At 34.6% G+C, this 12,218-nt stretch overlaps 1 protein-coding gene across 1 annotated transcript in view; it reads left to right on the top strand.

Annotated features, from left to right (window-relative positions):
- The first annotated feature begins 221 nt into the window (after positions 1 to 221).
- Positions 222 to 12,218, top strand: part of LOC135692548 (ankyrin repeat and BTB/POZ domain-containing protein 1) — a 26,505-nt gene continuing 14,508 nt past the window's right edge. Inside the window, exons 1-12 of the mRNA XM_065210711.2 lie at positions 222 to 405; positions 1,432 to 1,494; positions 2,520 to 2,575; positions 2,840 to 2,984; positions 3,447 to 3,606; positions 4,081 to 4,126; positions 5,058 to 5,174; positions 8,832 to 8,965; positions 9,163 to 9,226; positions 10,336 to 10,421; positions 10,837 to 10,995; positions 11,551 to 11,751. Of these exons, the coding sequence (XP_065066783.2) occupies positions 335 to 405; positions 1,432 to 1,494; positions 2,520 to 2,575; positions 2,840 to 2,984; positions 3,447 to 3,606; positions 4,081 to 4,126; positions 5,058 to 5,174; positions 8,832 to 8,965; positions 9,163 to 9,226; positions 10,336 to 10,421; positions 10,837 to 10,995; positions 11,551 to 11,751 (1,302 nt within the window). The 5' untranslated portion in view covers positions 222 to 334. The remainder of the gene's footprint in view (positions 406 to 1,431; positions 1,495 to 2,519; positions 2,576 to 2,839; positions 2,985 to 3,446; positions 3,607 to 4,080; positions 4,127 to 5,057; positions 5,175 to 8,831; positions 8,966 to 9,162; positions 9,227 to 10,335; positions 10,422 to 10,836; positions 10,996 to 11,550; positions 11,752 to 12,218) is intronic.

Genomic DNA, 12,218 nt, shown 5'->3' with positions numbered 1-12,218 from the left:
GCCTGGATCGGAATCAAAGTGTCACATGGTCGGTTGGCGGGAAAAATTTTGTGCGTCGCCATTTGGCCGCAGCTTGCAGGCGCAAAAGCTCTTTGCACAGCGGCTGCAAACATTTTTGCTCTATGTTCACTTTACCCTCACCATTCTTCTCCCCTTGTTCTTGAACCGCACTAAATTACACTAATTTGGATCCTATGCGTTCCTGCGAAGGAGAAAATTCAACGACAACGCTGCGAAGGAAAATTGGTTGTAAACACAAAAATCTGCAGGAACTTCTGTGGCTGCCCCACTCATCACTGAAGAAAGTTGTTTACGTGATCAAATATAAATAAAAATGGAAGAAGCTGAATATTTTACTAAAGATTTGTTCAAGGCTGCAAGAATAGGGGATCTTGAGAGAATTAAGTAAGCATGAGCAGTTTTTTGAATTTGGCCTTATTCTGTTTTTTATTCTCTTTTAGTGGCCTATCTATGCAATGCAATTGATCGCTATTTAATCAACAATTATTCGTCATATGTGCAACATTAGAGCGTATTCAACAACATTTTGCGCTTTCCTCCATAATTTGCTGTAATTTCAGTGCCTATTTTTGGTTACGACAATCCATTGATTTTACAATGCAATAAAGAAATCTTGTGAACTCTTAACCTAAAGAAGCTTTGTAACACAGGCACAGTTAAATCTTCCCATCCACCCATTTAATAAAGACTTAGATTCAATCTAAATAAATTAGCAGTTGCATAAAGTGAATGTTGCTATTGTACCAAGATCAAAATAAACCACAAAATGTTTGATATTTGCATACACTCAGCCTTTCTAACCACTGAAACGAAGAACGTTTCTTCACAGCTTCAGTTTCAATTTCATTTCATTTTAAAATTCCACTACATACAATAATTTCAGAGATTGATTTAAATAATAGAACTAAAAATACTACAATACAATAGAGAAACTAAGGAACAGCGAATATTTCCTGCAAAATAATTGCTTTAATGGTGGAGTTACCTCAATAGCTAAACTAATAGAGGAGACAACACCCAGTGGTGTAGTGCTGTCAAAATAACAAGGGGGGCTTTTGCACAAAATGTTGCAAAAAACAATAGGAAAAGTAGAAATTTGAAAATTTTTGGCATCAACAAGGAAGCAAAGCCCCCATGAGCCCACTAGCTCTACACCCCTGGCAACACCCTCTATCACTAAAAGCCTACAGTTTTGTATGTTTTTGAAAACAGTATGTAGAAATAAAAGTGTACTTTATGCCCAAGGTCATGCTCTCCTTACAAGGTCAAGCTCCCTAACTTTTAAAGAAGCCTCCTCTTCAGAAATTTTGAAAAAATCCCCCTTTTAGAGAGAAATAGAAGACCCTCAAACTTTGAGTGGATTCTGCTATCTTTAATGTTATGCCTTACAGAACCCTCTTATCAATGCAGGACTTTGGCAGAAGAGAAAGGCGTTGAGCTGAATATAAGAGATGAATGGGACAGTACACCATTGTAAGTTTTAAGCCATTGTATTCATCAATTTCTTATCAAGCAAAAGGTTGCTTTTGTTTTTCTCAATAATTCAGAAATCTCTGTCATTGATTTTCTGTTTGTTACCAACATAAAGACACTCAAAATGCTTTTATCGTTTTTCAAAATCCCTATGAACAGTAATGGAATTTGCCTCAAGACTGCAATTGAGATTGTGACAATCAGAAATTGGATGAGCCTGGTCGTTTTGACAATTTTTACCTTTTTCCCTAGCACTTTTTATGTATGGACCAATTCACTTATGTCTGAATTACTGATTCATAATACATATATGAATTAATCATGATGCAAAGACATTTGAGGCATATTCTAGTTCTTAATAATAAGTACAACAACAAAGAAAAGAGACATGATGCTTAACACATTTAACCAGTTCTTGTTACATCATGACAATCGGATAAGTAGACGAATCCGGTATTAGACAATTCCTTATTGTACCTTAGACAATTTTTCTTTTCCAATTGTCAAAGGAGAGTATCTGAAAAAATGGCAGACCATGAAATCTCGAAGTTTGCAGCATTACTGCCAAGTCTAAATCATCCTGTAACAATTGGCTTTTAGTAATGTTTCTGTTCCTTTGGCCAAACATCTAGTTATGATGTTCTCTTCTCGTGTTCCTGATGCAACTGCTCCTTTGTGGACTGATCAATGAAATGCATATGAATGAAATGTCAAAATATATGTCTGAAATCAGTCTTTATGTTATTGGCTGCAAAAAAATTGTTCCTCAGTAAGAAAATATATCAAAGTCTGTAGATGCACTGCCATTCTCTGTCCTACTGAATCTCACTTCAGTTGATGTGCTGGATTCACCACATCAACAAGTATCTAGGCAGCAACATGATCTGGCAGCCTTGCACATGCCGCAGCCCCTCTAATGTAATGCTTAGACCAAAAGATAGCAACTCAAACCTGTCTTTTTTAAAATCCCATTGCTTTAAATAGCTTTTAGTACTTTGCTTTCTTATGCCAAGTTTTTTCCCAAGGTACTATGCTTGCCTGTGTGGGCATGAAAGCCTTGTTGAATTCATGCTGAGAAATGGTGAGAAATATTATATGATATGATATAGCCATAAAGTAATAAATATTTCAGCTATCTTAATCATGGTTTGAGGAATTGATCTAAGGAAGCCAGGAAATGTATGCTCCAACCAGATTAATTACGTATCTTTGTTCAACAAGTGCCTCTAATAGATGAAGTTGCATTGTCATGCTAGCATTATTTTGTTTAAAAAAGGAAGCAAAATTTCAAGGAATTTAACAGGATTTTACCCTTTTTAAAATGTGTTATGTTTCAACTTCCAAGGAGCAAGATGTGAAGCAAACACCTTTGATGGAGAAAGATGTCTCTATGCAGCTTTAACACAGAAAATAAAAAAGATGCTAAAAGAATTCAAAGCTATAACTAGTGAATGTATGAAAAGAGATCAGTATCATGAGTTCCTCAGAAGGTATGCAATTTCACTGTCTTTTGATAATTTTCAATAGCTCTTTTACTTGCTAACTTGCTCTGTCACTGATTTTGTCCTAGAAATAATTATGCTCTTCTAAAATGTGTGATGACAGGACAGGCACTTGCATTTAATGCTATCAAGTTTAGTTCTAGTTTTCTCCAAAAAGAACAAGATGATCTCTAAGGGTAGCATGAAAAGTGGTTCACATGTCTTCACAAATTGACTTTGCTCTCAATTAGTGGCCATAGCTCTCAATGGCTCTTCCCATAATGTCATAAAAGTGTTTTCTTCAAGTTAAGAAAGGAAAATCTAAATATTGAGGCCTTGAAAATCCCTTTGGTGTAATAGTTTAATACCCATGCTACATGAAAACTAGAATATGGCTTCTTTAGTTTTGCTTGTCTCGATATCTGCTCATACATTTTCACAGGCTTATTTTTTTTCTCTGTTTTTCCAAAGTTGCACAGATAGAGCATCATTTGAAGATGTGTGCTTTACCATTGGGGAGGAGACAATCATTGCTCACAAGATCATATTGACTGCAAGATGTCCATATTTTGCCAATAAATTTAAAAACAAATGGAGGGATCGCTCCCTTATCACATTGAAAAAGAGTCTTGTATGTATCGTTCCAACGATCTTATTCAAATTTATGCTTCATTAAAGAGCCCCTTCTGCATAAATAGTTTCGTTTTTGTTGTTACTTTATAATCCTTTCTTTTGAAACGTGTTTAGAGGGTTTCTACATAGGACAGGCAGTAAAAAGGTTTCTACAAATTTCCACACAAAGCTCAAGTCTTTTTCTAAGAAAATCTTCTATAGACAGACCATACTGTCTTTGGTGGACTTATTTGAGTGCTCGCTAAAGTAGTAAGTATTGGTATTGCTAAAATATTGTAGACGGAAATACAGCAACAAACTTCTTGTATTCACTGCAGTCTTTGTTCTTTATAGTTGTGAGAATGTTGAGAAATAAGGCCTGGATTGATTTCAAAATCGTATTTGTCGAGTGGATGAAATTTAGGGTATCAATGTAACATTTTCTGCTACGTGGACACTTTCCTTAACTTTTCACCATCGGTTTTTTTTTCAGGTTAGCTCTGCAGCTTTCCGCAACTTCATTAACTACCTCTACTTAGGTTAGTATGTATTGCATTGCCGCTACTTGCTAGAGCAGCTAACTTTAATGCCAAATGCTTGCCAAGAAACCATTGAGTTTTCTGAATGCCATTTGAGGGTAATAGCAGGGACAATCTACGAACAGGTAGATGAGCATGGTCTCTTATTTTACGTGCTATTACGCACAATGAAGCCTTACGTGCTATTTACCGCAGGGTGCGTGCAGTATTTTCTGAAGAAAGGCAATAAAACTGCTGGCTCCTCACGGAACATTTGCTTAGAAGTTATACAAAACTTTATAGATGGTTTGTGAGAGCTTTGTAGAGTTATATGGGGGTATTAATCGTTACAGCATAAATTAATAAAGAAGATAGGCATGGTGCAACTCGGTCTTAAGCTTGTTTTTTGTTTTTTCTTGAAAAATACCTCTCAGAATTTTGTTTTGCAAGTCAGGTCTCTAATTCCGCTGATGCTGGGTTTTCATATGCGCGAAAGCAACTTCAAATCATTCTTGGATCAGTTTGCTCCTTTGAGTCCTTTTATCCCCATCCTTTTGTTTCTTGACTCTCCCATTATCCAGATTTTAGTTACAACTCGATCTATATTTTTCCATTTGAGACGTTAGATCGAAACTGAGAATTATTTGTGTACATTTTCAGATACTTTCGGTTTCATATGCTGATTCTTGCGGTAAATGTCCCTGCCAGTTTCACTAGAAACTAACCCTTATCAACGTCACTAAAAACTAGCCCTTACCTAACGCTAATTCTTTGTTTATTGTTTACAGGGAAATATTTGGTCCGTGATGCAACCACCGAGAGGGGATTAGGGTTCTTTTTAGGAATTAGCTATTTTACTACAGCAAGCAGAATTTTTTTATTTTCTAACATTATCGTTATTGATCCAGGGCCTTCATTTTATCAAAATATTGCACAGTTTGATTTGTTGTAGGCCGGATAAATATGCCGTTGAATGGTGTAAGTGATTTCACTGCGATTTGTAAACAATGTCAGATGTTCGATTTGGTTGATGAAGTAGAAAAGGCAGTGCATAATTTTCATATTTATGGTGAGTGTCGTTTTTTGTTTACGTGGCGAGTTTAAGCTTTTGCTTACATATTTTTATATTCCACTTGTGTTTAAAATCATGCATAAAACGGAGTCAGCTAGATAAATATGAAGTATGAATACGCTTAAGTGGCAATTTTAACGCCTTCTTGGTCACTCCATGTTAATTCACCAGGTAATATATTGGAAAGACGCCATACCTCTTAGATTTATCATCTAAGAAACCATTGTTCCTACAAGCAAGGTTATGCCAGTCCCCCAATTTGATGCTTATATTTATATGGTTTTAGTAGTTTTCCCAAAAAACTCTTAAATCCGCCATTTTGAATTTGTGCTCATGAATACCCTGGAACCTTTTTTGCGAAAACGTAAGTTTCTTTGTACCTACAGATTTGAAAATGTATTTGAAAATTGTATTCTAATGTATTAGGATTTCAAAAACTCAATCATAATAATTAATAACAGACTGTGACATGCTAACAGATAACAGACTGTGACATGCTAAAAATATTTGAATAACGAAAATGTAAAAAAGTTAAAAAACGTAAGTGATTTTTTCTCTTTTTCTGATTTGTGTCATAAAAGTGAATTTGTGCATGGTGAAACATCATCCCTTGAACCGTAAACTGTAGATACAAAAGTGTTTTAGATCTTATCTCATTGCTTTATCAGACGTTGAGACACTATTAATGTGCCTTGATAATTTTATAGAAACAAGCTTTCTGAAATATCGTGTTATATCAACTGTTAATGGAATTTTTTATTAGCTATAGGATGGGACTAATGGAAAAGAAAGTATGCATTTATTAAACGAGAAAAAAAGCTTACTGAAAAAAAAACATCAGTAAGTTGCACAATGATTGGCTATATGTTTAAGAGAAGCTATAGGAAACTTGGTGCAACAAAGTATAAACACATTTTATGTGTTATATTGATAAATAAACATTGAACATTTCAAACAATCAATCTACTTAACAAAATGTTGTCCGAAGCAATAATTGCTCGAAATCTAGGTTTGTCTAAACTTTTTAAATTCTAAGAAAATAGAAAACACAAGAAAATGGGTTTCGGCAATGCTCGTTGGTTTTCTTATAACTAAATTTTGCGGTAGAGAAATATGATGCAAATAATGATAGAAATATGATGCAAATAACTTCTTATTCTCTTTTCGCCCAGTTTGAAAGCATGATCTCTACCCCATCTTGTTTGTAATTCAGACACCACGCGCCAGCATCAGATCTCAATTTTTGGAATTACACCAAATTTATCATAAGATTGTGCTAGATTTGTAAAAATTATACTAGATTTCAAATCAAGGCAACCCTGCTCGAGAAAGAGACTAATGAATGCTCAGAGTATCAAAAGTGGCCAGAGTTGCAATTTGGCCTTTTTGGCAACCCAGTGTACTCATTCTTCATAAACAAAAAGGCAATTTAGATCCATGGTTTGATTGCAAAATTTCTTCAATTTGACAGTTTCTCAAAACCTCTTGGCCGTCATAAATTGCAAAATTGGAAAGGGTGAATGATGAAACAAAGTAAAAGATAACAGACAGTTTGAGATAAAAGCAAGTGAATTTTTTGTAACCCACAAAGCAAATTTTAATTACGGTATCACTCCCAATAATTAGCAAAAATTTAGCTCTTTTGTATACTGCGTTTAGCTGGCTGCATTTGGCTGCCAACCATAAAATATGTGGCTGCCAACCATTCAAAACAACTGGCAAAATCCTGAAGGTGGAAAGTCACAATTTATTCCCAAAATGAAACCACAGATGCTGGTGTAAAGTGTTTGCATTTGGTAGCGATAGACAGTGGATCAATGAAAACAATGATTCTTTTAAAAAATCAGAATTACGCCAGATTTATGCTAGATTCCAAATTATGCTAGATTTTATGCTAAAGGACGTTTTTTAGCCAATATTATGCAATATTACGCTAGATCAGGTCACACTGGCACCAGCCCACGAGGGAGTGGCTGGAACGGGACTAGCAGGCTTGCCCCTAAATTTTTTTACGGCCACGCCCTTTGAAACACCGGAAACCACTCCTTTCAGAAAATATTTGCTTTTTTCTGTCCTTATTCATAAACATAACGATTTAGAGAAGATTTCAATTAACATAAAAATACAAAACCGAGTTAGATAAAATACAAATTTATCTTTGACCACACAAGATAAAGCACCATCAAAAGGAACAAAAACGTGTTCCTAGCAGAACTGCTACTGTATACAGAGTCCATCTTACTTCAAAATGCCACACAACAATATCATAAAGCGCAATTGATTTTTCTCCGCATGTACTGAAGCTTCGAGCTCTTAAGTTTCTTGATTCTTCTTTATTGTCCATTTCTTATTTCTTATCGCAATTTTCTCATAAAAAATGAGTGCAATACACAATGCTGGGATTGGGCACTCACTTTGAATCGAAAAAAAATGTTTCCCTTTCTTTCTTAGGCGTTTCGACTGGTATTTTATGCTGCACTTTTAAGAACATGCATTATTTACAAATCCACACTTTTTACAATTACAGTTCCACAATTTTAATTTACAACTCCGCAAAGTGAGTTAAAGCCACGCTTATTTAAATCCCTGATGATATCGACGGGAATATATGCTACTACTGAATGCTGGACCTGCTTCGTTTGTCAGTCTTTAACAAATTTAAGTTTTCAAAATAACCTTTTAAATGAAGCTTTTTGACTACATGATTAAAAAATATTACCTATCGGGTCTTTTTAGACTAAGATATTGCCACAAAATATGGAGTTGATATTGCAAACGTCATCAATGATTGGGTATTCATCGCTTACTTTTCCATGGCTGCTGTATGGAGTGTCATTTAATGTTGATACTTTCGACAAACCTGCAAGAAAGAAAAATGACCACTCTCCTAATCGGATTATGATTAATTTACTTCTACTAATTACAATATCAATGTTTTGTTGATATTTTGTCGTCTCAGTTTTTTGTACTCATGGTCATAACATACCTTACCTATCACTGTGCGCTCGATATATGCGACGTTGCTTACAAACAGCAATAACAGCGAATTCGCTGCTATGATAGATGTAGCTTTTCTATGTCATCGATAAGCATCAGCTTTTTTATATTCAGTCTATTTTTTATATACAGTTTAATATTTGATATTTTGCTCTTAGTGTGGCTGCAGATATCTACGTTTTAGAGTATCTACATGAAATCCATCAGCTTATTTTTCATCTCCTTATTTCTGAGTACAAAAGCAGTGAACTTTTAGCCTGCGTGCAGATTCATAAATTTAAAAGAAGAGAGAAAGTAGAGTCTGCGCAACAGAGTCACTTTTCTTGTTCGCACAAGAACAACATTTTATTCTAAGCACTAGAACAACAACTCCATTAGCGTGCAATGTTTTTCTGTAATTTTATTTGTTCAAAAGAACAAACAGACCTATTTTATTGTCCTGATACCATTCATTTACACCCGAGAAGCCTGTGAACCTGTAAATCGGCTCGGCTTCGCAGACTCTACTTTTTCTCCTATTTTCAATTTTGACAACAGAGTTTGCACGCAGGCTAAGAACTTTTGGCTTCCAAATGTTAAGAGCAAGAGGTTGCCTAGTTTCCAACTAGAATCTCTTTTCATTGTTGTTCTTAATGTGCCTTTTGTTTTTATTGTCAGTTGATACAAAACCGGAATATGTAAGAAACCGCGTGTCTATGATAAGCATTGGCGACGGTAAAGATATTGCGGAGCTTCAGGCATCCTTTGGCAGAATAGCAGAGCTTTGTATGCATAATTCCCTCAGGTTTAAGGTATCTAATGCCTTTAAATACATCCTTTTCTGTACTTACCATTTTTTCATTCTTATCCTTTCATCTTCTTTTGTTCACTGTCAATCTAAACCTTCTCCTGTCTTTTGAACTATAAAAATATAAAATTAAAAAGGTATAAAATTTTGCTCCATCAATTTTCAAATTTTTGGAATTTCTTCTTTTTTGCGTTGCCCTAGCAATTCTTTGGCGCTGTCCCAGAGATTTTCAGCATATGCTTTGATGAAGATTTTTCAGTTGAAGGTAAACGACCATTCTTTCATAGCAAAATTGACTGTCTTGGAAACCTTGACTTCCACTGTCTCAAAAATATTCTGACTTTCTAAAGTAGTTTTAGAGAGATATACAGAGATAATAAATTATTGTTCAAGAGAGGGATTATGTGTTCCTTTTCATAACTGTATTTCTTCTAAAACATTGCAAACAGGTGCCTCCTTGATTAGTTCAGCTACTGAGAACGAGACTTTCTCAAGGTGCTGGTTCTAAAATTTATACAATTTCAATGCTATTATGTTGTTTTTTATTTTGCCTTAGTTTTGTGTTGATTATATGAAGTAACCTTTAAAAAATGGATGAATGAACATGAACATAGTAGAAACAGTTTATCGACAGCAGAATAATGTCTCTTAATAAGCTAAGAATATTGAAATAACCATTGTTTGCCTGTGTACAAGAGTATGTTCCACAAAAACAACCATAAACGATCAATTTCAATGAGATTAACTGCGTGGATGTAGATGTTTTTAAAATTGCAAATTAATGATTTAAATGTCACTGTTTTGTTTGACTGAGTTGCAAATTTCTCTCAGCTATCAATGAACATTAGTAATTTTGACTCGCGGAACTGCAGTAGCATTTAAAAGAGAGTCTTGTTTTCATTCCGGATTGTATCAGATATCACATGTATTCGTCCCCAATTTTGCTAAGGCCTGGGAAGAATGCATGAAAAAATTGAGAGTAAAGCTCTGCCCAGGCTACAGAGAACTTCACTAGGATTGTATCTACAAATTGCATGTTGGAGCATTAAGAATCGTTTCCCGAAAAACCTATTTTTGGACTTTAATTTCGTTTTCTTTGAAAACTTTTTACAAATGTTTTACAAATATTTCTCTGTTAATGTGCCGTCGTATTTTCAAAACATTAGGCCAATCGTGTTTTAGGCCAATAGTAGCACATAAGACTAATCGTATTTCAGCAGTTGAAGCACGCCTAGTTGAAAATGTATATTTCCCAGAATTTCTTTTGAACAACACATCGCTGAAAACCAATTTTAAGTGAATCGATTTTTTCCGTATTATATTTATTCCTTTTTATTCCCTCTTCTTTACGTAATTTTGCTCTCTTCTGTGAAGATTCCTGTTTACTTGACGAGGAAGGTCGACCGCCTTTCACAGATGTTTGTTTTAAGATTCGCGGATATGAATTCTTCTGTCACAAGGTAGTTTAATCAAATTTTGTAGGCTAGTTATGTGTAGGCTAGTAGCTTATTACTATGATTTAATAAAGATAATTCCATATGCTTATGCTAGTTAGTTGAAGAACTGTTTAGAAAATTGGCAATTTTCTAGTACTTATTTTGTAATGAATTCTTTTCTGTAATCTTTATTCCTCCATTGCTCCATCATGGTCAAGATAACGTTTTATTGTAATATAAGTTTTTATAGTTTTATGATAAGCTAAAGCATAGATTTTTGCTACTTTATTTGTCACTATCCTCTTTTTTCTTAGTTTAGCACACGCCTCATACCTTTCACCTTTAAGTTCTGATTTCAGCTTTTTTCTGCTGTCCCTCCAGCTTACTCCCTCGATACAGTACTGTTTAGAGTTGATATAACAATCATATTTTTCTAAAGGTATTTCTGTGCGGAAGGAGCGATTATTTTAAGGCTTTGAATCATTTTAAAGAAATCGAAGGGAAGCAGAGTCAAACACTGCTGGAAATTTCGTTGAAAGATATTTCAGCGGACGCTTTTGCGGCCGTGATCAACTTCATATATTCGGACAGATGCAAAGTGAGTTGCCATATGTTAGCTGCCATATGTTTCTTTGATAAAAACGATAAGAATTGTGTCTTTATTCCTACAATGCTTATATACTATACTGTCACCGGCACTCTTTGATAATGAATGTGTATTTTTATAGTTTGGTTAAGATAAAGGGTTAATGAATTGCATTTTCTGTTCGTATCGAAAGTTGATTAAACAACGCATCAAATTCACTTCTTAATTTTTTTTATTCTTTTATTCTATATTTATCTTTTTATATGTACCTTTTTCTTTAGTTTGATTCTTTAGTTTGTTTTTTAGATTTTTCGATGGGGATCGATCGAGTTAATTTAGCCTAAAAGCTTTTACTATCCTTTTTGATTGCTCATACAATAAATTTAAATATAAGCGAGGAAACATTACATGGTGTTGTCAAATTTTTACTAATATCCTTGTTGTTGTCGTGTGATCTCTACGTAACATCGTTGGCTACCAAAATTTCGATGCAAATCCAGTGACACTGGATTACTTCAGTGTTTTTTCCCCATTCTGCAATAGAAATATCAATTTTTTCTTGTTAAGATCTCGAAAGACATCGTTTATGAACTTCTGTATTTTGCTGATCTGTTCCTTCTCCCTGGGTTGAAACTTCAATGCGCTGCGTTCCTGGTAAATGAGTTGATCCCCGAGAATGCAATATCAGTTTTACGGCTGGCCAGATTGCATCAACTAGATCGTTTAGAAAGCCAGTGCTGTGAATTCATCGCCAATTACTTACCAGATGTGAGTAAACGTTTCTGCTTTCCCTTATGTTGTTTGGTCACAAACATGACGTAGGGAATATGAAACAACAGACACCATGGTTTCCAAATTTTATTGACTGGCACTCGAAACTTTTTGGAAATCTCTTTTTGAAAATTCTTTGAAATTTAGCAAAAAGTTAATCGATTTTCAAACTTAAGAAAGTCATTCAAGTTTCATGTTATTGAAAGTTATTGCGATAGTAATCAAAGTATCATCAAGATGTCCCTTTAAGAGCTTTTTCAAGTTTTTGACGTTCTGAATTTCACACTTTTTAACGCATAGACAATAACCCTGTCGTTTGTTGTTTCAAGTAATGGATAGATTTCAAAATACTTGTCATAACCTTTAGGTGGAACTATATTAAAGTGTCCAAAAGTTTATTTTCAGTGCATTGTTTATATGATTCCGCTTTTTCGTTCAATTTTGAGATTTTCTGTCACTTGAGC

This window comes from Rhopilema esculentum, chromosome 3, assembly GCF_057945365.1.
Source record: "Rhopilema esculentum isolate cy_ngs chromosome 3, ASM5794536v1, whole genome shotgun sequence".
In the NCBI taxonomy this organism is placed as follows: Eukaryota; Metazoa; Cnidaria; class Scyphozoa; order Rhizostomeae; family Rhizostomatidae; genus Rhopilema; species Rhopilema esculentum.
The sequence above is the reverse complement of the archived record's forward strand: the minus strand, read 5'-3'. Positions and strand labels throughout refer to the sequence as shown.